Here is a 27,002-nt window from a genome sequence, read left to right on the forward strand (position 1 = left end):
GAGTCTTTCAGTTTCCCAAAGAGTTGATAGTCACATGGAGCCAGGGCAGGACTGTAAAGTGGGTGTTTCAGTGTTGTCCATCCGAGTTTTGTAATCACTTCCATGGTTTTTTGACTGACAAGTGGCCATGCATTGTTGTGCAACAGCAAAACATCCTGCTTTTGCCAATGTGGTTGAACACGACTCAGTCGAGCTTGAAGTTTCTTCAGTGTCATTACATATTCATCAGAATTTATGGTGGTTCCACATGGCACGATGTCCACAAGCAAGAGTCCTTCAGAATGGAAAAACACCATAGCCATAACTTTTCCAGCAGATGGTGTGGTTTTGAATTTTTTTTTCTTGGTTGAATTTGCATGATGCCACTCCATTGATTGCCTCTTCGTCTCTGGTGAAAAATGATGGAGCCATGTTTCATCACCTGTCACAATTCTTCCAAGAAATTCATCTCCACCCTTCTCGTACTGTTCCAAAAGTTCGCTGCATACCGTTTTTCTTGTTTCTTTGTGAGCCACTGTCAACATCCTGGGAACCCGCCTGGCACAAACTTTTTTTAACGCCAACACTTTAAGTATTCTGCAAACACTTCCTTTCCCTATCCCAGCATAACGTGACAATTCGTTCACTGTGATGCGTCTGTCAGCAGTCACCAGTTCGTTAACTCTCTGCACATTGTCTGGAGTGTGTGCAGTATGAGGTCTACCGCTGCAAGAACAATCCTTAATATTGCCGTGCCCGCTTTCATCACGTAACCTGCTTGCCCACCGACTAACTGTATTGCGATTGACAGCAGCATCTCCATACACCTTTTTCAACCTCTTGTGGATGTTTCCCACTGTCTCGTTTTCACAGCACAGGAATTCTATGACAGCACTTTGCTTCTGATGAACCTCAAGTGTAGCAGCCATCTTGAAGACATGCTGTGATGGCGCCACTCACAGGAACAGGTTGAACTAAGTTTGAAAACAAGCAAGAAGGATGTATCTACACACTGTAAAACTTTCACACATGCAGAATGAAAACTGTATTTTTACAAAAATAGTGTGCATTTCTTTTGGAGTGACCCTCATACTTGTGCTTCAAATGTAATTTTCACAATATTTCTTCTAATTTGATAGATTCTTCCTCTCCTTCCTTTCACTGTATTTCATAGTACAAACTTCTGCACAAGCACATACAACATCCCTGACTTTTCCATTTGTATTCCTGTTACTGTTTGTTCTTTTTTCACATGTTGTACAGCAACCAACTTCTATTCTCTACAGACTTCAGTTGTTCATGAAGCTTCAGTTCCATGAGAAGCAATGAGAACTATGATTGAAAAGTAACAAAAAGAGAAATAGTACAGGATAAGAGTAATTTAGTAGAGGGCAAAAAGTGGCTAGCTGCAGCCTAGACTGAGGAAGTGTTGAATGAATAAGAAAATGGTGGGTTTAGTGGATACAAGAAGCTGGGATGTGTGAAAGTCATGTGGATGTTTGCTGGCTAAAATATATATTGAAAATTGTTACCAGAGTTCAAAGAAAGAAAATTAGTGTGGGAGTTTAGTTAGTAATAGGTTGACCAAGCATAATACCTTGGTAAATATATACTTACAGAATATTTTCAATCTTCTTACTATTGAATATACTGAAAATTGGTCGCCCTCTATTTTTCTGGACTGTGTGTATCTTTTTCATGACTCAGTCCTTACTCTTGTTAGACAACAGCTGATGATGCACAGCATAACTGCCCACTGAATGGTCGTTTGCTCTTCATCTTTTATATTCTCATATTGGACACCGATTGCTCCCATAACAGGACCTCAAATAACATACTTTTTTTTCTTGTACATTATCTTCACTTGTGTGCCTCATAGATAACATATAGAGCAATCAAGTAAAAAGACGAGAAATATTAGGAGGGCCAGAGGTTTCATTGGAATTTGTGTGATATAGCTTTCCAGGATTCTGCCTCAGCTGGTAAGTATGGTATTTCATCTTATCTATGTAGTTGTTGATTGTTTTGTTTCCAGCTTTCTTTAGAGAAAGTAGTCATTAGTAAAAAATTCAGAGCATCACTTAGTTGCCTTTTAAATATATTGTGTTAAGCTCGTAAAGCCTATTTTAGTGAACTGCACATAGTTTTAAATGCCAGCTACTTACTGTAATTTTTGCATGTTTAAGTGTAAAGAAGTGTATCATTTGTTTCTTGTGTTTTTTCAATCGCATTTGTTGCTTTTCTTATCATTTCCGTCTTTTCTTTTTTTATATTTTTCCCAGTGGCTGTGTAGTTCTGAAACGTGAACCAGTAGATTCCCAACCAATGGCAGTTGAGAAGTTCCCTTAGCACTGCAGTTTGAATAATGTGTTAATAAAGAAGAGAATGAAATGCAAACTCTGTTTTGTAAGTTTTCGTTAAACCTTGATGTGCACACACACATTAATTTTTATCTCAGGTAGAAATTAAACATTGTGATTGTAACTACTTAAGTATCATGCTTGACTCTCTAGTTATTTTACACAAGCTTGTTATTGCACTTCTAGCATTACCTGGAGCTTGAAAGTTACAAGCTGCCTTCATCATCTCATGTGATACTACCGTAAATAGAAATAAGCTGTATAATAACCTTTGTTTCTTAGTGTGTTTCAGTTTTGTTTATTACTTTAAACACAGTTCATTTATTTTTTACGAAGTAAAGGATTAAAAACACCCATTTGTTATCAGAAAGACTTGGACCATATCTCCTTTTAACCATAGGTATTTTCAACCGGACGTTTAACCCCTGTTGACGTCATTAGAGTTTTCTGTTGGTCTGTCCAGCATCTACTTTGTTAACTCAGCAAAAATGCTGAGTATAGCCACATGTGCCAAGCTTCCCTTTGAAGCCATCAAGTAACAATTTATAGTGTTTTTAAAACTATTTTTAGGTCTTCGTTTTGAGCGGATGGAGTCAGCACGAAAAGGGGCTTTCTGTCGGGTGTTTCTTCTGGTCTTGTGTCAACAGAAATGCACAAAATATATTGAAATCATAATTTTATGAGCCCAATTAATAGAGCAACCTTAAATTGGCTTGACAAAGTTTTTATTTCAAGGATATAAATTGTACATTGCTGGTGACAGCAAAACAAAAAGAATAACTAATTCCCTTATCATCTCAGTATGTTTGGTGTACAGCATCATGAGAATTTTACTGTTTGTCATCCACATGTGTGATAGGACTGTGTATTCAGTGCAGCTTGACACAGCAGTTATGCCTCAGTTGCTGCTGGGAAAACCAATTATTCTTCATATTTTACTGTCCCTGGCAATATCATTAAACTGAATATCAACCATAGTAATTTGAAATTACTCAATCAATTAGGCACATAAAATTATAATTTAGACTTTTACATAATGAGAACCAAAATTGCATTTTGTGTTGGCACTGAGTATCATACGAAATACACCATGAGAAAGCCACATGGCCGCCGCCGCCCCCCCACCCCCCCATCCTACCCGCAACCCCCCAAACACAAGAAGACTTTCATTGAAAATTATAAACTGCATTGCTCTAAAAGACATCCTCAGGCAAGATCGTTGTAAATTAAGATTATTATTATGTGTATTGAAGTAAATCTTCAGTGCTTGGTTTTTGTATTGTTACATTTCAGTAACTGTTCAGTAGCCCCAAAGTAACTGAATGACTGAACTTTAAATATGTATATGATGCAACACCTTAAATGCACTACCCAATAGACTGATGTTAATGCATAATAAAGTTTGATAGTGATGTATGAAATACAGCAGTGTCCAGGGTATTCTTCAGCTTCAGTTTTCCAACAAACAGTAGCAACTTCTTACACAGCTACAAACACCATACATACCGCCAACCATTGTGGTATTGTGCAGATACCAGAAATATTCAGTTTTTCAACATATTTGACACTTTCGCTTTAGTGTTAGAAAACAAGCTCAGGCAGAGTAAAATAAATCAGCAGTGCCAAATCCCAGGGCAATCTCAAATTGTTCATATAAGAGGCTTACTTGAGTGATTAAGTTAGTTTCCAAAATTCCACCAGTTTTTTAAAAGCACCTTGGAGCTGACGTATGAATTTGTGTCTTTCAAAGTGCACGCGCGCGCACACACGGCGAGCCCACGCATGCGCGCGCGCGCGCGCGCGCGCCCACACACACACACACACACACACACACACACACACACACACACACACAATGTGTCCATGGAGCAGGAAAAAATGTTATGAGTGTTTCATTGTGCATTCATACTGCATTGTGAAAGTGATAAAATACTACCAGGGCGCAGTAGTGTCAGAATATGGTGAATAGTCCCACACTAGCTATTTATTCATTTTATGTCCTTGAACTTGTTAAAGGTGAGTCAATTGGGTGGTCCAGCAGATTTGTACACAATTCCAAGCTGAATATCTAAAATCCAATCGACAATCCCACAACCTTTTGCGTGTGAATACTTACTGTAACCATTGCGCTATGTGACTAGTCGGTGTATTACTACTATTTTTAAAGTTGTAGTGGGTCACATGGAATTCTGTCATAAGAAAGTGTGTCTGTTACAGGAAGACACCAAATACAGGATTCTTAAATGGCATCCCATGTCAACACTTAGCAGGAAGACAGAGGTGCCACTAAATAACTCTGTCATCCCGCGTGAACTTTAAAATAATTTATGCCGAAGAGCACCTAGGCCACCCAGCTATTAAGATCTCCCAAAAATATGAGTACACAAAGGTGGCGTGCCTCTGAGATCAGTCATCAGTATATTATCTCTCCTGTATACAGGCTGACAAAGCTTTTAACTTAATTATTGTCACCTATAGTTACCCACTATAAATACCATGTTAAGAACTCATAAATGTTTGCAGCTATCATAAAACAGGTGAGGATAGGCGCCAGGAAACTTATCGCCAGCCTTGACATGGTCTCCCTTTTTACAAAGGTGCTAGTAGAAATTATGTTAAAACTATTGGCTCCTCAGTTCTCCCTTGAAATTTTAAAATTATTTTGACATGACTTCACAACCACCTATTTTTGGTACATTGGAAATTATTATGAAATGTCTGCGGTAACTACCATCAAAAAACAAGCATTAGACAGTCTCTACCCTCAATCTAGCTTGCTTCTTCAAATATGTTGACAATACGTTCTTGATGTGGCCACATGGCATTGAGGTACTGCAGCAATTCATCGACCGTATGAATGGTATACATACAAACATTAGATTTACCATGGAGGTTGAGGGGGCAAGAACTTTCCTTCCTTAGATATGTTGGTTGAAAGGAAACCAGATGAACTTGGTCATTTTCTGTATTGAAAGCTTCCATTATCAGGCTCAGAGAAAGCTATGCTAACACTCTAATACACAGGCCAGGACTCAGGACAATTTTGAACAAGGAGAACCACAGCTCCAAGAGTAATCAACTGTAAATAGTGTTCAGAAGGAACGAGCATTTGGTCTGCGATATTAGGTCAATGGTATTGAGGAAACCAAGATGCTATGGTGTTCAGCCAAACCAGGAGGACCAACACGTAGTGTGGCTTCCATTCTATGATACAACAAAAAGTAAGACAGGTAGATTCCTAAACTGTCAAGGAATAAGACCAGTCATCTGGCCAACCAGAAAAATTAAAGAGATGTTGCAACATTTTTAAGATTATCTTGGTCTGGAGTTCTAGGGATTTATAATATTCCTTGTAAGCATAGCAGTAGTTTAAAATGGACAGTCTATAAAGACATCAGCTTAAATAGAGGAATTTTGAAAAACTGGTAGTGTTCCAGCATAGCCTGTTACATAAATACAAGATTTTATTTGAAAATTGAGAATTCTGGCTCAGGCAGAATGGAGACTGTGTTGTTAGGGACAAAGTGGAAATTAGACTTTGTGATAACAATTTTAATATAAACACTGGCTGTACGCAGGGCAGTATGTGGAATAGTGCTGCACTTGATAAAGAAAGATCATACAGGAAGACTTCTCCTAGCTTACCGCCTGATGTGAGTGATGACGCTGCAAGTAATGCTGGTCTTTAAGCACCAATGTAGTCTATGGATTTAGAAGACACCAGCTCAGCATGTGCCAGCTCTGTGACATAATCCAGCTGATCGAATGCGGTTCTGTGTGCATAAAAATGGCAGTCTCACAAGTTTCACAACTGTCAGATATCCCCTTACATGATGATGGAGGCGGTCAATGAAAGCTTGGGATTTTATCTAAATTTGATATGGCTAGTTAAATGAAAACTTTCTCTTCAGTGTTTGATGTTCATGAAGACCTTTTATGAGCATTATATTGACAGAAATTTAATGAAAAGTAGTTGAGATGCACCTTTATGTTATCCATAAATCCCTGAAAGATGAATAATTTCTTTCTCGTTGGAAATGTAACATATACAGTTGCATATTTCTGACCATTGATACGGTATAAAGGTCAAATGACAATACGAGTTCTCCTTAGAGAACTGCGGCATCAAAGTTCTAGCAATTGAGCGTCAAATTCAAGTAGGCTTTTCGTCACCACTGATCTTGGAATGGTCATAGATGATAATTAAATGCAGAGAGGCTGTAGAAAATGATGGAGTAACATGTGTCTCCAAAATTACAGACAAATCCATGGATAATGAGGATGTACTATGTTATCTTTCTAAAATGTGTGTTGTAATAAACCACTGCCTAAAAAAGTAGGAAGGAGTGCCCAGAGTTGCTAAAATAAAATTGAAATGTGTACATATTTTTTGACAGCAGCAGTTCCAAGAGAATGCTTGACAGGAACTTCTATCCTGCAGAAAATGTAGTTAAATAATTATGTTGTTTTTAATTTTTGCTCTCTATAGAAATCCATTATACATCCTATGAAATGTTGAAGCAGCTGTGCAATGGAAATGCTTTGCATTAAATTATTCAATTGCGAAATGGTTTACAGGGCTCACCCTCAAAACACATTCCCACACAATAGATGCTGATACTTGGACATGATGGAATGAGGATTGAGGTCCGTTAGGAAATTCAGCAATTGTACAGGTGTATGATGGTGTCCCTCTTACTCATTATTGTAATCAGAAGTGTGTTTCATCATTGCAAAAGCAAAATTGGATACATCAATTCAGTTTGGACTCTGCATGTCCTTCCCAGTCACCAACACCAAAGAAAAGCCATGTTAATCTGTTGGAAGGGAAGGTACTTGTTGACCACACCTATTGCTGTTCTAAAAAAGAAAGAGAAAAAAACTTGGTGGATGACCTTTTCACAAAGACAGGGAAGAAAAAATTGTGTAGCCTGAAAGATTTTGGTTCCTTAGTAAATCTTTCAGTCTACATCAGTGTGTGTGCTGTTTTGAAACAGGAATAGAACCTGGCCTTCGGTGGGCAATTCTTCTACTGAGCATCATTCAGGCACAATTGATGACGTGCCTCACAACTTCAGTTTTGCTAGCACCCCTCTTCCAAGATGTGAAAGTGGAGAGAGGTACTGGCAGAATTGAAGCTGTGAGACAGATCTGGATAGCTGAGTTAGTATGAACATTGCCCATGAAAGGCAAGGTTCCAGGTAAAGTCCTACTGTAGCACTCAGCTTTAACACTTTAAGGTCTGGTACTTAGTACGACATTCTAGCACAAGACTGTGGTTTCTTGTTGTTTTTCAAAAAATCATAATTTGGGAATGGTTACAGATAAATCATTGCAGACTTTTTGTGTTTTACCACTGTACTTTAAACTTTAAAATAAAGTAACACATTGTAGTTACCAACTTCACTTAAATTTACACTGTTATCACAAGTTTTTAGCTGAAACAAGGTAAATAAAGTTTTGTAGTAGGATTTATTGTAAGCAGAAAGAATATTACACTTGTTTATGTTTTGTAAAAACAAACTGAAAGGTATTTATAAAGAAAATCACAGTACGCATCTATATTACATTACTATTTTTTATAAATCATTTCTATACGTAATTGGCTTTCGTGTGACATAGTTCAAAGCATTCTGTCATGCAGAAAACAACACCACACATAGGACAGTAGTATGTCGTTTCTTTCCTTTTCCCCTTTTTTAGCCTTGTCACCACACATTTTACATGATCAGCACGTCCTCGCTTTGTTGTCAGTTGGAGGAATTTTTCTTCCAAAATGTCACCCAGTTAGTCTGTCGCATACAGTCGAAGGGTTCTGTCCTACTTGTTGCTCCCCTGCCTTCATGGCCGGTTATTACACAACACTGGCCAAAATTGTTTATTTTTATACAGCCTATATTTTATTCGCGATCTGCTGGGCATGTTTCCTATTGAGACGTCATGCCAATATCCTTCTGAAGCTCTTCTTCTGTAAATAAAGAAGTCATATACACAGCTGTATAAACTGTATTATTGTTAGAAGTCTAAAATATGTTACAGGAAATATAAATAACAAAAGTATACAAGCCGCCTACTTTTTCGTACATATTACAACATGTCACAAAATCGAAATTTCAGTAAATATGTTATAATTACCTGCAATATTTCTGTCATCTTCAGAATCGTCACAAAATTCTTCTTCAGACCCCGAATCATTGAATAAAACCTCCAAAATTTCTTTATCCATAAGCGATCATCTGTACTGAGACATCTTGCCAGCACTGCTTTCACATGGATATGTCAAAAGGTAAAGACACGAACATTTCTCTTGTGGATTTTTCTCATAACTAAAACATCAAGCTGCATGACGAAGCACACGAACTGCGAGTATAGCCTGTAGTTTGTTATCTGTGCATTTTTTACTTCACTGCGAGCATAGCTCGCCACTCGTCGGCAACGCTTACTGCAGGGACTGCGTGCGTAGCTCGCAGCTAGACCGCAAAGTGTTAATCTAACAGAAAGTATCAGAATATGATTTCTCTACAGAATATAAGGCTATGCTTTGAGGTTTGAAAATTGTACCGTAAAGCTTTTATAATTAAGTACCGAACTTTGCACAGTTAAAATCTTCAGCGGAAGGTTTGATAAACAATTTTTTACCATATGGTAAGCAAACTACAGTGCTGAAGCTAAACTGAGTGAATGTATGACTTTGGAGCATGTAGGTGTTAACATAGTTTTCAAATTAAATATTCTTTATGAAAGTGATAGGTGATATATAAAGTGAAAGTTCTGAGACAAATGTTGACATTCTTATGGAAGAATTCAAACTAATTTCTGCACATTCCTTTTCACTAAGTGGCAGATTTGTGCAGGTTCTTTTCTGGAAATGAATATTTGAAACACACTGTCAGCCATCACAGTGAATGGGAATACAGTGTGTTACAGTGATGAAAATAAATTTTTGTTACATTAACAGTAATTCGAGGTTTGAAACAGTATCCAAAAATTAGGAAATGTGACCATGCAGCTGTAGCTGATTGATACGTAAAAATATGCAACAACAGAGAGCTTTAAAATTACTGCTCTTTTTCTGATTTAGGTATGCGCGCAGGCACGTGCACGCCTGCACACACACACACACACACACACACACACACACACACAAACCAGACAGACACCCAAAAAGTGACACTGTAACACTACCTAATCACTCAAAGTTTTCTCCCTCCCAACAATTGCAATATTGTAGTGCTCCTCCATTTTGTAGATATCTTCTTTTTTGTGCTTTTTATGCTACTGTTTCTAAGAGCCACATGTCTTTCATTGTGTCCCCACCCACGTTTTGCCACATACATCTTTTGCCCTTTTGGTTAACGCAGTATCTTCCTCTCCACCCAATTCTGTTAGTCTGCCCAATCGCTCACAATTAATCAGCTTTACTGAGGTCGATTTTTGTTTGTTTGTTTGTTTGTGTGTGTGTGGGTGGGTGGGGGTGGGGGGGGGGGGGGCATCAATCAGCTGTAGATAGTGTTGCCTCTCCTCATTTTTGTTAGTTAAAAAAAGTTGTTTATTACTGCCTTGTGTATAAAGCAGCTTAACCAGTCTGAATTTTCAGTGGTATTGAGTTCACAATTTGTGGGTTAACTTACAGGTATAGGCTGTATCAAAAAATATAAAAAGGAAGAGGCAGCTTAAGTTCTGTGTTAAGCTAGTTTTTGTTTATGAATATATTTAAATGGTTCTTTATGAAATTGTGTAAATTGCAAAATTTCATTCAATTTGTCATTTGTTTCCAATTTTTAAACTTAAAAATTTGATGTACATTGCTACACATCATCAACTTCTTTTTACTCGTTGTAGCTCCGCCACTCTTTTCTTGTTACAGTAACAGATTTGGACAGAACAATTACTGGAGTGAATGTTAATGAGATGACTGCGGCATTGTTACCACATAATGTGGGTGGGTCTCTTAAAGGATAGGATTGGTCTTCTTAGTTTACACTAATTGCATGTTTCCACACCAGTTAATATACTGATAAACTTTATTACATGCCTTCATTTTTCTATTATGAGTTGGCCATTAAGGATGTTTCGTAGTTCATGTCAGGTCATTTAGAAGTGGTGTTCTTCCAGGGTTTAAAGAGCTACCACCAAATGGAGCACTGCTGCTGTACATTTCTGCAGATGGATGCTTCTCATCAGTTAAACATCCCGAGGACAGTAAGTAATAATATAACTATTCTGAGTGATTGTGCTATCTGATGAAGAGTATCTGGACATCTATTAGTGGACATTAATGTAAGGTATATCTACCATCTTTATGACAGCTTGAACTCTTACTGAGTATTCTTTCAATGAGGTGTCTGCCTCTAAAGGAATGGCAGGCCATTTTTCCTCAAGGGCCAAAACCAAAGAAGGTAGTGATGATGTTAGAAGCTGAGGTCTGGAGAGAAGTTGATGCTCTAACTCATCCTAAGCTGCCATTGGCTTCAGATTGGGACTCTGGGCAGGCCATTTAATTGCAGGAATGTTATTGTCCTCACAGATGTTGCTTTATGACAGGATACATTGCCATATTATAGAAACAATCATCATCGCCAAACTGTTCCTGTACTGTATGCATTAGACAGTGCTGTGAAATGTGCTCATACCATTCCCTATTTAGTGTTTTCTTAAGCTCAATAAGAGAGCCACACCCTAAGGGCAAAAACAGCTGTATAGTGTAACATTACCTCCTCTGTACTTCATGACATATGCAGTTGGATAGAAAGTTTTCTGACAGATAGAGAGCAGTATGTTGTCCTGAATAGGGAGACTTCAACAGAAACAAGCGTAACATCAGGTGTGCCCCAGGGCAGCATAATAGGTTTGTTGCTTTTTACGATTTACATAAACGATCTGGTTGATGGTATTGACAGTGTCATTGGACTGTTTGCTGATGATGCTGTAGTCTACAGGAAAGTAGTATCACATGAAAGTTATGAACAAATCAATGATGTGACTATTCGAAATGATCTCAAATGGAATAACCAGATTACACAAGTAACGGGTAAGGCAAACTCTAGATTGCAATTTATTGGTGGAATCCTGAAGCGATGCAGTCCTTCAACAAAGGAAATTGCTTACAATACTTTAGTTCGTCCAGCCTTAGAGTATTGTTTGTCTGTATGGGATGCTTACCAGTTGGGTCTGATTCAAGATATTGAGAAGGTCCAATGGAGAGCAGCAAGATTCATGACTGGTACATTTAGCCATCGCAAGAGCATTAAAAATCTCGTAGAAAGTTTGAAGTGGGACACACTTGCAGACAGACGACGCGCTAAATGGAAGGGGCTGCTCACTAAATTCCAAACTCTGACCTTCGCTGAGGATGTCGAGCATATGTTATTACCACCAACTTTCAAATCGCGCAATGATCACCACTCAAAGATAATGGAAATTAGAGCTCATACTGAGACATTCAGACAGTCGTTTTTCCCACGCGCAATCCACAAGTGGAACAGAGGGGGGCGGGGGAATATGACTTTGGCACAAATAGTGCCCTCTGCCATGCACTGCTTGGTGGCTAGTGGAGTATATATGTAGATATGGAGATTGTTGCCACTGTTCTTGATGGCAGGCTATGTTCTCCATATGTTTGCCAAACCGAAACCCACACTCTTCCATTGGATTGCCACAGGGTATAGTGTGAGTCGTCACTCCAAATCATTTGTTTCAAGCCATGTACTGTCTAGTGGCATTGCTCTTTACATGGCCTTAAGTACTGCTTAACATTGACTGCAGAAATGTGTGGCTTATTAGGAGCTAATCAACCAGTATACCCCATTATTTTTAAATGTCTAACACACATTGTGCTAGCTGGATTGCTGATAGCACTTTGTAACTCTGAGTGATTCCTTCTGGTGATTTAATATGCTTTTTTACAGCCTCCTTGCACAGTGTTTGATGGCCCCTGGTCTGCACAAAGTCTGCCTTTTCTTGGTTTAGCTGTAGTTTGCCCTTTTGTGTTTCCACTTCAAGTCACATCTCCAGCAGTCAACTTGTACAGCTGTAGAAGGGTTTAAATGTGCCTGATGGATTTGTCATTCAGTTGACATCCAATGACTACCCCATTTTTGAAGTCACTGAGCTCTCCTGACTGATCTAGTTGGCTGTTATGGCTTTTCTACTGAATGTACAATACATCCCACCTTGTTTTGTGCTGGCAGATCACTTCTCATGACACTTAGTGGTCAATTCCGCATTACATAGGGATGTCCAGATACTTGTGATCACATAATGTGTATGCACAGGTACTATTTCTATACTATATGTTACACAAGAAATTAAAAGTACAGTAGTCTTTTTCAAATTTGTGTTAATATCAAGCCAGTATTAACAGACAGAAACTACCATCTTACATCATTTCTTTTATTACATCTAGCTTTTTTTCAGACAAAATGTGTATTTCGAGTCAGCTTCCTACCCTGTAATTTGAAAAGGTTTATGATCAGTACTAAACCTTGCAAAAATTAAGTATACTGAAACAAGAGTGTTTCCACTGCATTAGCAGTAATGTGCTGAGTGTCCTTGTCCACCTTTGTCACACAAACCAATTGTAGTTGTCCAGTCATTAGATACATGGTGTGAGAAAAATGATGTCCAAAGTCGATACGCTAATCAGACAGTTCCAGTATTTTTAAGGGGACTTCCTCATTTGTTTGCATATATTATATTATGTTACTTTGTAGATTTTGTTGCATACGAGGGTTGTCCAGAAAGTAATGCACCACATTTTATTTATTTATTTATTTTTTTTTTTTCTCTCAGCCGAAAACAATGCTTCGAATGCAAAATGTTACATATATATTATTTGAAGTCTTCTGAGTGAGCATGTGAAGTTTCTGTAACTTCAGGCAGTTGCAGGACAGTTTCAGAATGGCATTTGTAGGTAATGTACATCACAAGCAATGTCCCATCATTGAATTTCTCACTGCAAAGAAAGAAACTGTGGGGAATATTCACAAACGCTTCTGCAAAGTCCATGGAGCATCTGCTGTCAACGTTACTTATTTAGCGTATGGCTAATACAGACATATCATAAAATTAAATTACATATACATATGAACATACTGACACACACAAGAAAGTTAAGTTTGTCTTTACAACTGAATATCCAGTCCTTCAATCCAGTGCACTGCATCTGGAGTTGCTGGCAGGAAGTTCTCTTCAGCACTGTGATAGGCTCGAATCCTGCATTCACTAACAATGTGAACAGTCTGGTATGGAGCCCCGCAGTCGCAGGCTGGATTAGGCCGCTTCTTCCACTTATAGAGAGCATCCGTGCATCAGTCAGGGCCGTTACGGATTCTGTTGAGTGTAGTCCAGGTCTTGCATGGTAGGTCAAATCCACTTGGAAGTTGTTATGCAGGTGCACATCTGTCACTGCTTCCCACCGATCTTTCCATTCTTCAAGAGGTTTAAAATCCTTAGCAATCACAGATTTGGATGGCGCGATTTCAGTCTTTTTACGAATTAATAGTGGTAGGTCGCTATGCACGGGTAGGTTAGAATTCCTGGAGATCTTGTGGAATTCTCTCATAAGGGCAGTGCATCTGTGCAGATCAGGAGGCATTATACCGGTTAACACTGGAAGCCAATAAACTGGTGTAGATCTGATTGCGCCAGATATTACGTGTGTTGTCGTATTCAGCTGGGTGGCGACGAGAATTGTATGATGACTGTTCATCCAAACAGGTGCACAATATTCAGCACTTGAGTACACCAAGCCCAGAGCTGAAGAATGCAGGGTGGTTGCTGAAGATCCCCAGGTAGTTCTGCATAGCTCATGGAGTATGTTGTTTTGAGTCCTCAACTTTTGAGCTAAGTTAAGATGGTGTTGTTTGAAGCATAGTGTATGGTCCAGAATGACACCAAGATATTTTGGGCTCCAATTATGATGAAGAATTCTGCTTCTGAAACTTACTTCCAGTTTTATGTTCGCCAACCAATTATTTAAATGGAAGCGACACACTTCTGTTTTACTCACACCGAGTTGGAGTCTCCAGATTTTGAAGTAATTATGTAATGCAGACAGGTCATTGGTTAGAATCTCTTCTGTTATCTTCATTTCCTGGTGTCTTAACATCTAGAGCCAGGACATCGGCACAGCAGTATCTTCTGTACGAAGTGTCTGGTAGATCAGATAGATATAGGTTGAACAGTAGTGGTGAGAGAACTGATCCTTGAGGCAATCCGATGTTCAGCTTCCTCTCCTTACTTATGTTGCTTCCAGTGATTACCTGGAACTTCCAAATGCTTAGCATGCTGTTAATCAGTCGAGCCATTGTTCTGCAGGGTATGATGCAGAGAAATTTGTAGATATGGCCTTCCCTCCACATAGTGTCGAAGGTGGCAGTTAGGTCAACAAACACCACAGATGTTTTCTCCTTCATTTGGTACCCTGACTCTATGAAGGATGTGAGAGACAATACTTGTTTGCAGCAGCTATGCCCTGGTCTGAAGCCTGCCTGATCAACTGGAATGTTCTCTAGGATAGCGCTACTTATTCTGTTATATACTAGCCTTTCAAAATGCTTGTAGCAGCAGCTACGTAGGGCAATGGGGCGATAGCTTTCTACCATGTTGCTGGGTTTGCCAGGTTTCAGAACAGATATTATCTTCACCTTTTTAAATTCCAATGGAAGTTGACCAGTCAGCAGGATGTCAGTGAAGAATTCTGCCAGCCATTTCTTAGCTTTTCCTCCCATATGGATCAGGAATTCTGGATAGATACCATCGAATCCAGGCGCCTTAAGAGGTTTGAGGTCCTTCACTCCAGAGTCAGTGTCTGAAACTGTGAACGGATGGGTATACTCAGATAAGGGAGATGCCATCTTTTTCAGTCATGAAGCTGTCATCTGATCTGTCATCTGATATGTCTTGTATGTTTCTTGTCAGGAGGCACTCTTGAGGTAGTAATGATGTGGGAAGCAATTTGGTCTGGTGTCACTTCGGAAATTTTTCTGCATGCTGGTGCACTTCCTCCCAGTTTTCTCAGAAGACTCCATGCTTTACTGCTCGAGTGGGTAAAGTCCATATTTTTGACTGTCTCTGCCCATTTCTGCCTCTGCGATATATCCAAGCTGGACTGTAGTTCTGTAGCTATCTCTGGGTCACCACTTTGCTGTAAGTGTTGGTACAGTGTTCCACTTTCATCATTCTATCCTGGAACATATTCTTTTCGGTATCCTCTTGGCATATACTTTTTAGCTGCTGCTGTTACTGCACCAATGAAGCATTGATAATTCTTATGTGATGGAGGTATCCAGCAAATGGTGTTATCCAGTTCCATTGAAAACTTCGTCAAGTCTCCTTTCTGGAAATTCCATCGAGCATGCGGGGTTGATCGTATGACAGGAACAGTGCAACCAATTTGTATTATTACAGATGTGTGTTGGCTGTCAGGAAAAGCATCCATCACTTTCCCTGTGGCATTGATGGGAAAGCCACTTTCGTCAACAGAAGTGCAGTTAGTCGCTGGGCACGGCGGGTGAGGCCATCAGAAAGCAGTTTGGCAGAGCTTTACGATTTGCAGCAGCAGTGTGGGAGACCATCTGAGGCTGTCACACCTGACATGTTGCAGCGAGGATATGAGGAGAGACGCGTTACGACTCGGCAGTTGGCGTTGCATCCATCAGTCAGCAAAGGAATTGTGGATGCAATTATCCACACTCTTGGATATTCAAAAGTGTGTGCAAGGTCGGTCCTGCGGTGTCTTAACGGTCGATCACAAATCACACAGAAAAAACATTTGTGTTGTTTTGTTGCAACATTTTGAAGTTAGGGAGAGGCCTTCTTGTCCCAAATTGTGTCAGGTGATGAAACCTGGGTTCACCATTCAATGGAATGGCGCCATTCCCAGTCCCCACAGAAGAAAATATTCAAAGCAACTGCTCCCGCCTGTAAGGCCATGATCACCATATTCTGGGACTGTGAAGGTGTGATTCTCATTGATGTGATGCCAAGAGACAGTACCATTAATTCAGAAGCATATGTCAACGCATTAAAGAAACTCAAGACGCATTTCCGGCACCACAGCGACCCAGGAATGTTTTGCTGTAATACGATAAGTCTGTTGACTGCTGAACACGTCACAAAATAGGAATGGACAGTGTTAGCTCATCCACTCTACAGCTCCCTCTGACTTCCACTTGTTTGGGCTATTAAAGGATGCCATTCTGGAAGAAGTTTTGAGGACGATGAGGAAGTGATTCACACAGTGTAGCACTGGCTCTGCCACTAGGACAAGGATAGATACCGACAGGACGTACACACCCTTGATTTGTGCTGGAAGAAGGCCATAGAATGAGATGAAGATTGCATGGAAAAATAGGATGTGTAGATAAAACACCATTCTTTCATGTGTGTAATTTTCATTATGTTCAATAAAGAATTGTCGCAGGAAAAAAAAAAGTGGTGCATTATTTTCTGGGCAACCCTCGTACATATAATGTGGCTTCCACCAAATCTAGGAATGTCATTGACATGGTAGACATATAACAACAAATTTCATGCTAAGTAATGTAGCACTAATTAATGCACCATGTCTTAATGACACATATTTTGAGTGGCGTCGACAAAACATTATGACTGCTCACTGGAAATTGTGTCATAAAACTGATTGAACTTCTCTTTGACAGATAATCACCACCGTCTTCCATTTTGGAATAGGCTGTTTACATTTTTGTAAGAACATTGCAAAATGTAAAAAAATATTTCAGTTGTACAATGTCTGTTTCTACAACATTGAATCATAATCATTGTCAATATTTTCTTTTTCCAGTTTCTTACCTGTGACATATGCAATTTCACAGCTCCCTCCTGTCTGCATTTGTTTGTTACTCTCAAGTTTCTCCATTGCTATGTTGGCAAGTCTAAACACTCCTCCCCCCTTTTCTTTTTCTCTCCCCTCACCTTCCTAATTTTTGCCTCCTCTCACCTCTCTGTCTGCCACCCACTTTCCCTCTCCCTTCCTCCCCCACTTATATATTTTTCAGTAAAGTCACATCAATTAAATTTATCCAATCCGCCAGTAAAGACTGAAATAAAATACACGTTAATTTTGTCCTCTGACGTACTGTACTGGCGTTCAACAAGAGTATGTATTGAATGAAGAAATCTGACATTTTCTGCAACACACTATCTGTGTAGTCTTGGATAAGTTGTTTAAATGCATTTTAAGTAGAAGCCTGATGATAGTTTGGTTCTCACTTCAGAACTGTATCTGATGACCTCTTGTCATCCATATGTTACATCCTAATGTTCCTTCCTTCTCGGCCTCCAGAAATACTCCAAAATTATTTATTTTCACGTTCTTGTCATTTTCATCCTTCTGTATTAAGTTCAGCACTGCCATGAAATAAAGCCTATGATGAGCTTTACATGTGTCACATTATGGGCCTATCTAAATTGTATGCCTCTGTTTAATCATGATTCTCCATGTGTTTGAAATGAAGTCCAACATCTTTCGTCAAGTGTTATATTAGTGATTTGCATGTGTTGAACTTGAATTTTTGTGAAGAAGAATGGAAATGTTTCACAGTGTGAGGCATCAAAATCACAACTGGGTTCTGTGCATGTTTTGATGTCTGTCTATGTGTACTGAAGCAAAGAGTCCCAGTCTCTTTCATTGATTTGCTGATCTGTTGATCAAGTCAACACCAAGAGACTCATAGTGGAAGAAAGATGAGTTGAAACTCTTTTATGGTACAGTCCTTAACAAGCCTGCTTACATCGCATAAATATAATTAAATGTTGACTTTCAGAAGAGCATGTAAGTCAACATTCACCTGTCACTAACAAAAATGTTTCCACAAACTAGCAAAGGAATACTACTGTGTATCCTATAAGCAGATAATTGAGGCCTTCAGTCAGTTCACACTGTTCTGCAGTACGGCATACTAGTGAGAAAGTGCTGTTCTTTGTGTGTATTACTCTTTGACCAGAGGAGCATACACCATATTGTGTCTTCATTTGTGAAAACAGATCCAAAAATTCACAAGTACTCCATTTTGTTATGTAAACGCCACTTCACAATTGACAAAAACTGTTTGTGTTTGTAATTTTTCAGCAGTTACCTAAAATGGCCAGAAACATTTCTTTATTGTGGTAGTTTTAGCAATAATTGGTATAGTATTTTTATGTAAACATAGGTGGTTCACAGTCCTATTTAGCTTTGTCCCATGGAAGAGCTACTACAAAGCATTTTGAAATTTTGTAACTAAAAAGTTGATGTTTACTTAGTTATAAGAGTTGCCTGGAGTTCAACCTTTTTTTTTTTTATTTTCAGTGGGTTATGACTTAGGAGGAGTTATGACCAACAGCAAGAAGGAAGTGGATCACCCCAATAAAAAGGCAATTCAGTTAAAAGATATGCACTGGTAAGTACATAAGTCTTAGATTGCACAGCAAGGAATAGTTGCAATGTAGTGATGTTACTTTGCCATATTCTGCCAAAGTGTTTCATGCAAAAAATTGAGAGGGTGAAATTATAACTCTGAACTTTTAAAATACACTTACTTAATATAATCTTCTTAGCTGTATACATGCAATAGATGATTCCATTTTTAATGTTATGTATCTTGTTATAGGTAGTACTAATATTATTCACCTGATTGATATTGTGAACTTTTAACATGTGTACAACAACACATATGCCCATTGCCCTGTCTCATATCTTGCAATCGTGATCTCTCAGAAATCAGCGAATGGTGTCAGTGACTGAAATTATTTTTTTATGGAAGAGTCTTATTCTACTGTCACACATAATTTTCATAGATTATATAGTATACTGAAACATCATGTGTACAGAAATTAATCTAATCTGCAGCTTAGTTTCCTAGTATTTTATTACTTCCCTTTTCTTTCCTTCTTTTTAACCAGATTGTCTGATCATGACCTGGCAGTATATGAAACTGGTTATGATTCCACCGGAGGCAGATACAATAAATCGTTTTTATGAGTCGGTCACTGTGTTTCACAGAGGCAGTATGCCTAATCTGTGCAAAGACTCTCATAAGTTCACAACCTTATAACTTGTAGAAAGAAATATTTTTTATTTGTTTTATAAATTCAAACATCTTTCTTCTTGCTGCAGTGTATTTTATTTGTTCAAGATGTGTTTTGCCTTTTACATTAAGGGATCTTCAATGGATGTAATCTGTAATATACAATTTTTTATTGTATTAAGGTATCTTCAATTGATTTAATCTGTAATATATAGGTTTTTTTTATATGCAGTAATGTAGATTAGAAAACAGTTCACGTCACAGTTTTTACATAAATAAAGTACTGCTGACAGTTGCTCATTTTTCTGGCCGAAGTCTTTGTTTTTTATCATCTGCTCATAGGTTAAAGATTGCAGCCACGCTTCACATATAAAACATTGAGACATAAGATTGTGACTTGAAAATATGCCTATGTTTTATAAATGAAGTGACAGTGCAATCTGTAACCCATGACCAGATGAGAGGAAATACAGATTTCAGTTGGGAAAATGAATAACTATAAAAAGTAATTTATTTGTGTAAAAATTATGTTGTGAATTGTTTTTTAATCTATACAAGGCGTGATTCAGAAGTTTCAAGACTGATTCATTTCTGAGTAGTGGAGCATATGTGGACTGGTTCTGCCAGTTGGGGGAGTACTGGGGGGTCTCAGGAACGAACTGAGCCGGCCGGACTGGCCAAGCGGTTCTAGGCGCTACAGTCTGGAACCGTGCGACCGCTACGGTTGCAGGTTTGAATCCTGCCTCGGTCATGGATGTGTGTGATGTCCTTAGGTTAGTTAGGTTTAAGTAGTTCTAAGTTCTAGGGTATTGATGACCTCAAAAGTTAAGTCCCATAGTGCTCAGAGCCATTTTTGAAAGGAACGAACTGACGCTGCAGCAGTTGCCTCCGGAACCCTGGAGAGTGCGCATTGCTTGCAGCATGAGTGCATGTCATTGACCTCAAGCAGCACTTGGAGCAGCAACCCTGGAGAGTGCGCATTGCTTGCAGCATGAGTGCATGTCATTGACCTCGAGCAGCACTTGGAGCAGCGTTATGCGATTAAGTTTTGCGTGTGACTGAACAAAACTGCCACGGAGACACTCGGTATGATTCAAGAGGCCTTTAAGGAAGAAGCTATGTCCCATGCAATGGTTTTCATGTGGCACAAATGTTTCAAAGATGGCCACGGGAATATTGAAGACGATGACTGCTCTCGGAGGCCATCATCAAGCAGAACAGATCAAAATGTGGAGAGAGTGCAGGAACTATTAAACAATGACCATCCTCTTAGTACTAGATCAATTGCCAATGTACTGGAACTCAGAGTATGGTGTGGAGGATTATGATGGAGAATTTGATTATGTGAAAAGCGTGCGCCAAACTGGTGCCAAAAGTTTTCTCGGTGGATCAGAAGAAACGGTGCATGACTGATTTCCAGGAAATACTCCAATGGTTGAATGTTAATCTGAATCTTCTGGAGAAAGTGGTTATTGGTGATGAGACCTGGGACTACAAGTACGATCCTGAGTCGAAGTGTCAAAGCTCAGAATGGTACACTGCTTCCTTGCCGAAGCTTGAGAAAACTCGCATGGGTAAGTCGTGTGTGAAGTGTATGCTGATTTTTTATGGTAAAGGAGTGATTCACAAGGAGTGGAGTTTGTTGCTTGTGGACAGACTGTCACAGGTGACTTTTACACCAGAGTGCTCTGCCCTTGTGGGATCGAGTTCACCGCATCCACCCAGCGATCAACGGTGATTGGATTCTCCACCACAACAAAGCACCCGCTCACACGTCATGCGCCACCGCTGAAGTTTTGGTCAAGTTCAACGTGACAACACTGCCGCAGCCACACTACAGCTCCAACTTGGCTCCAGGTGACTTTTTCTTCTTTCCCCCGTATCAAGACAGGCCTAAAAGGGAAGCAATTCAACTCCATCAACGCCATCCAGCAGGTTTCGACGAGAGTCCTTGACAACATGATACCCGAGGCCTTCCAGAAGGGCTATGAACAGTGGAAGACGTGCTGGCAGCACTGTGTTGATGCTGAAGGATCATATTTTGAAGAATTTTAGTCCCCTGTACTTAAATGTCCAATAAATTTCTGGTTCTGAGTTAAGTTTTGAAACTTTTGAATCACACCCTATAAGTATTGCACTTAGAAATAAAATTGTATTGTTCTAGATTAAATCCACTGAACATGCCTAAATGTAAAAGAAGAAATGCGTCTGGAACTTACAGCTTTGAGGGCCAGACAAAATAATAATAATAATAATATTTTTAAACAAAAAGGTAGTGGATTTGAAAATTCTGTTACTGTTGCTGAAATTGACTTCTCAAGAACTCTAAAGTGCCATTATAAAAAGTACATTGTTTCCATCAGAGAAAAAAAAAAAAAAAACTACTTTTGGTTCTGTTTTTAGTTAGATGAAACATCCTTTTAAATACCAATATTTTTGAGCAATATACGTGTTCATTTGAATTCTACCTTCATCCAAAAATATCCTTTTGATACGTAATATTATAAAATGTATTTACACACTGCAAATACAATTGTACACTGGCTACATGATTTACAAGTAACATGAAAATTTGTGCCAGATGAGAAATCGAACCTGAATTTCCCACTTTACATGAACAGCTACCTTAATCGCTTTGGCCGTCCATTCACAGCTCACTGCCAGACTCAAACTTCTACGTCTCGTAGTGTCTGTGTGCCATGGTGGTCACATACAGATCTTCTTATTCCCACACAGGGAGAGACATTGTTTTGCTTATCAGATTGTCTTGCTGTGGCATGAAGTACAGTAGCTCAGTGTGTATTTTACTGGTCTGTGTGTAATATTACTTGTGGCATGAATTTGTTGATTCCTGCTGTAGATAAATATGGAACTGGATCTAAGTCAGTTTGCATCAAATTGACCCTGAAACAAAATTAAAAAAGTTGTTAATGCAGTGTAAACTTTATTGTGACTGACTTACTTGATAAATTGTTTATAAAAGATGAATGTAATGCTGTCATGTCAGGGATAAAATGTACTTACTGCAGATGGAGTATGATAAAGCTCCATTCCAGCTTTAAAAGCAATTGCAACTAAATGAAAGGCTGTTTGTTTTGTACCAAATGCACTTTGCCCCTTTTTTTAAAAAAATTTATGAATAGCCTTCAGTGGCCCATAACAAATGTTTATTTTATGTATTTAGTTCACAATTTTGTGGTCTTATTAACCCATATGTGTGGTGCAGTAATTGTACCTAGTCAGCCTGCGTGCACCAGGATGTCTGATTTTGGCATTTTCAAACACATTTCTATTGAACACTTCTCTTTCACTTCGTGTTGGTTGTGTTTTTTTTTTTACCTTATATAATGTTTCCAGCTGTCATTGTGCATTTTTAATTCATCTTTAGTTTGTGTTACTGTGTCTGTATATACTTTGATATTTGTTTGTTATGGCATGCATGTGTTGTGCAATGGGACTTGATCTTGAAAAAATGCCAAAAATTGGACATCCTTATGTACGCAGGTCAATTAAGAACAACTCCAGATTGACACATATCGAATACTAATATTGTAAAATCATGAGTAGAACCAAATAGCAATTTAACCTTTTGAAATTTGTGCTTCTCAAAGTAGTGTCCTTCCTAAAGGTAATAGAATAACAAACAACTGTAAAACAGAAACATACCTGTAATCATTATGTACCACAGTTATTATACACTTAAAACAATTATGTATTACGGGCCACTGAGGCTACTTCATAAATAAAAAGAAGCAAAATGCGTATAGCACAAAACAATCCACCTTTCATTTAGATGCTTAGATAGACATCCCAAAGAGCATAGAAGCAACTAAGGAACATAAAAATCTTATATGCTTGCTGCTCCACAGCTTGTAAGTATTTTTTAAAGGATAAAACAATTGAAAATCCAGGATGGTATGTAACAATATTATGAAAAGGGTAGTTGCTACTCACTATATAGCGGAGATGCTGAATCGAGGATAGGCACAACAAAATAAGCTTTAGAACAACAAGTCCTTTGCCGAAAACGGATCACACACACACACCACTGGGCACGCGCAAATGCAAATGCAAACACAACATGACTGCAGTCCCTGGCAGCTGAAGCCACACTGCGAGCAGCAGCAGCAGTGCATGATGGAAGACGCAACTGGGTGGGTGTAAGGAGGAGGCTGGGGTGGGCGGGGGCAGGTATAGTGGGGTTAGGGGTGGCGGGCAGTGATGTGATACGCTGCTGGGGAGTGTGCAGGGACAAGATGGAGAGAGGGTAGGGCAGCTAGGTGCAGTCGGGAGGTTAAGATGGTTAGACGGTAAGCAGTGGAGAGGTGGCGGGGAGGGGGGCGGGGGTGCAAAAAGACTTTGTGTGTTGGTCAGTGACAATGGTAAGGACAGTGACTAACAAAGGTTGAGGCCAGGAGGATTACAGGAACATAGGATATAACACAGGGAGAGTTTCCACCTGTGCAAATCAGAAAAACTGGTGTTCGTGGGAAGGATCCAATCCATATGACACAGGCTGAAGCAGTCATTGAAATGAAAAATGTTGTGTTGGGCAGCATGCTCAGCAACAGGGTGGTCCAGTTGTTTCTTGGCCACAGCTTGTCAGTGGCCATTCATGCGAACATACAGTTTGTTGGTTGTCATAACCACATAGGATGCAGCAATTCTGATATCACAACTAGCCCTGCCTTTGGTGGGATAGGTGATGTTTGTGACTGGACTGGAGTAGGTGGTGGTGGAAGGATGTATGGGACAGGTCTTGTCTCTAGGTCTATTACAGGGATATGAGCCATGAGGTAAGGGGTTGGGAGCAGGAGTTGTGTAGGGATGGACGAGTATATTGCGTAGGTTCGGTGGCTGGCGGAACAGCACTGTGGAAGGGGTGGGAAGGATAGTGGGTAGGACATTTCTCATTTCAGGGCATGATGAGAGGTAGTCGAAACCCTGGCGGAGAATGTAATTCAGTTGCTCCAGTCCAGGGGGGTGCTGAGTTACGAGGAGAATGCTCCTCTGTAGCTGGTCGGTGAGACTTAGGGATTTGGTGGAAGACTGGAAAGATAAGGCACGAGAGATTTGTTTTGTACAAGGTTGGAAGGACAATTATGGTCTGTGAAGATCTCAGTGAGACCCTTGGTATATTTTGAGAAGGACCGCTCATCATTGCAGGTTGGATGACCACGGGTGGCTAGGCTGTACAGAAGGGACTTGGTATGGATCAGGTGGCAGCTGTCGAAGAGGAGGTGTTGCTGTTGGTTAGTAGTTTGGACATGGACAGAGGTACTGATGTAGCCATCTTTGAGGTGGAGATCAACATCAAGGAAGGTGGCTTGTTGGTTTAAGTAGGACCAGATGAAGCAGATGGAGCAGAAGGTGTTGAGGTTCTGGAAGAATGTGGATGAATTATCCTCTCCCATGGTTCGTACCACAAAGATGTCATCGATGAATCTGAACCAGGTGAGGGGTTTAGAACTCTGGGTGTTCAGAAAGGATTCCTCTTGATGGCGTGTGAATAGGTTGGCATAGTTTGGTGCCATATAGGGTGTCCATAGCTATACCCTGAATTTGTTTGTAGGTAATGGAATTTGTCAGGCATTGTGAAAGATAGTGTTCAATAGTGGTAAAGCCAGGGGCATTAGGGACGTTAGTATAAAGGGGGATGGCATCAATAGTGACAAGCAGGGCACCGTGTGATAAAGGAGCTGTGGAGAGTTGGTGGAGGAAATGGTTGGTATCTTTTATATAAGAGGGTAGGTTCCGGGTAATAGGCTGAAGGTGATGGTCTACGAGGGCAGAGATTCTCTCAGTAGGGGCACAGTAACAGGCCACAATGGAGCATCCCGGGTGGCTGGGTTTATGGACTTTACAAAGCATGTAGAATGTAGGAGTGTGGGGAGTGGTAGGGATGAGCAGAGAGATGGACTCCAGGGAGAAATTCTGGAATGTGCCTAAGGATTTGAGGAGAGACTAGAGATCCTGGTGCATTTCTGGAATGGGGTCACTGTGGCAAGGTCTGTAGGTGGATGTATCTGACAGTGGGCAGAGTTCTTCTGCCAGGTAATTCTTGTGGTTCAAAACAACAGTGATGGAGCCTTTGTCCACAGGTAGGATTATAAGCGTGGGATCAGTTTTTAAATGGTGGACTGTGATTCTTTATGCAGATGTAAGGGATTTAGGGAATGATTATGAGGCAAGGTTCGAGGCTACAAAATTCTGGAAAGTTAACAGGGAGTGATTTGGGGGCAGTGGGGGTGGCTCATGGTTGGATGGAGGAGTGAACTGAGTCGGGCAGGGTTCAGCATTGGTTTTTTTGTTGAATCTGATCAGTAGGATTGAGGGCAAGAAAGTGTTTCCACAGTAGGGACCAGGGTAAGGAGCGAATGTCTTTAACCAGTCCTGCCTGATTGAATTTGGTAGTGGGGCAAAAGGTGAAGTCTTTGGAAAGTGGGAGGGAGTTTGGAGGGTGGGGTAAATGTAATAGGTCTGCAAGGCAGGGTTTGTCAGCTATGTGGGGACATGGGGGAGGTTTGGAGGTTGTTGTAGGGTGTTCTCTGTCCTGTAACCAATATGCAGAACAGAGAATACTGTAGGATATGCATTATACACAACGTACATAAGAGTCATGACTGGAGAATATAAAATTTATCACACATAATGATAAATTTTATTTTGGGCAGTGAGAAATTTCAGAACGAGGCTTAGAGAACGTATTAATTTTAATGAAACCAAGAAATTGAGATACATACTCACATGACAAAACACTCTGACAGTATCCTTGATGAGAAGATATAGAAAATAAGATGTATATGCAGAACTTTAACTGTGTTTTAACGAAATGGGTTCAGATTAAAGTTCCTTTTGTTGCCTTTATGGAAAGTTAACTAATTTCGTGGGGTATGTTGGTTTATCAGTAGATCTAGGTCCAAATTGACAACCTCATTTTAAGAAAGACACAGATTTTGCATTATGCCCATCTTACTCATTGTGTTGTTTATCACAGTTAAAATTAACTTTTATGTGTTCATATACATTCAAGACTTACATACTTTATATATTTTAGTCTTATCTACTAATTGCCCAGATGTATGTCACAGATATGTCTAAACATGATCTCAGGGATAACGAGAAATCTATAATATAGACTCTATGGTCTATCTGTAGTGCCAGACGAAATAAAATACTTGAGGCATTCCATCCTCACTGTAGTGGGTCCTCGCAAGCCTAGATTTACTTCTGGAGAAGGCTGAGTACGTACTACAATACAAACAAAATGTATTAAATCTCTTTATTAAAATGTGCACAATGTGAGCTACTTTATGTGGAAACAATCCATGTCCACTCGAATATCACTTATGTATTTGTTACTGTTTCTGAACTCTAACTTATCACTTGATACATACAGAATGAAAGTCGTCTCTCAATATACAATTGACTGTTAACTTCAATATATACAATTCTGGTAGCTAATAAAACTCGTGCTGCTGGATCTGAAGTAAGGCGATGCTATTGTCGTGAACAATGATGTGGGGCTAAGTGACACTGCGCTATGATGTAATTGCTTTTCCAGCAGCGGCGGCATATAGAATCACTTGAGGACGTGTCCACACCGACACCTCTCATTCATTGCTGTATCAGG

General features: G+C 39.6%; 1 protein-coding gene across 3 annotated transcripts in view; it reads left to right on the top strand.

Moving 5' to 3' along the window:
• Positions 1 to 27,002, top strand: part of LOC126484906 (protein SCAI) — a 104,333-nt gene that overhangs the window by 37,684 nt on the left and 39,647 nt on the right. For 2 of the 3 annotated variants that reach the window (XM_050108517.1, XM_050108525.1), the window contains exons 10-11: positions 10,455 to 10,541; positions 18,652 to 18,742. In XM_050108517.1, the coding sequence (XP_049964474.1) occupies positions 10,455 to 10,541; positions 18,652 to 18,742 (178 nt within the window). Of the gene's footprint in view, positions 1 to 1,937; positions 1,962 to 10,454; positions 10,542 to 18,651; positions 18,743 to 27,002 lie in introns of all 3 variants that reach the window. The other variant, XM_050108509.1, reaches the window with a different exon arrangement.

The sequence above is a fragment of the Schistocerca serialis genome, chromosome 1, assembly GCF_023864345.2.
Source record: "Schistocerca serialis cubense isolate TAMUIC-IGC-003099 chromosome 1, iqSchSeri2.2, whole genome shotgun sequence".
In the NCBI taxonomy this organism is placed as follows: domain Eukaryota; kingdom Metazoa; phylum Arthropoda; class Insecta; order Orthoptera; family Acrididae; genus Schistocerca; species Schistocerca serialis.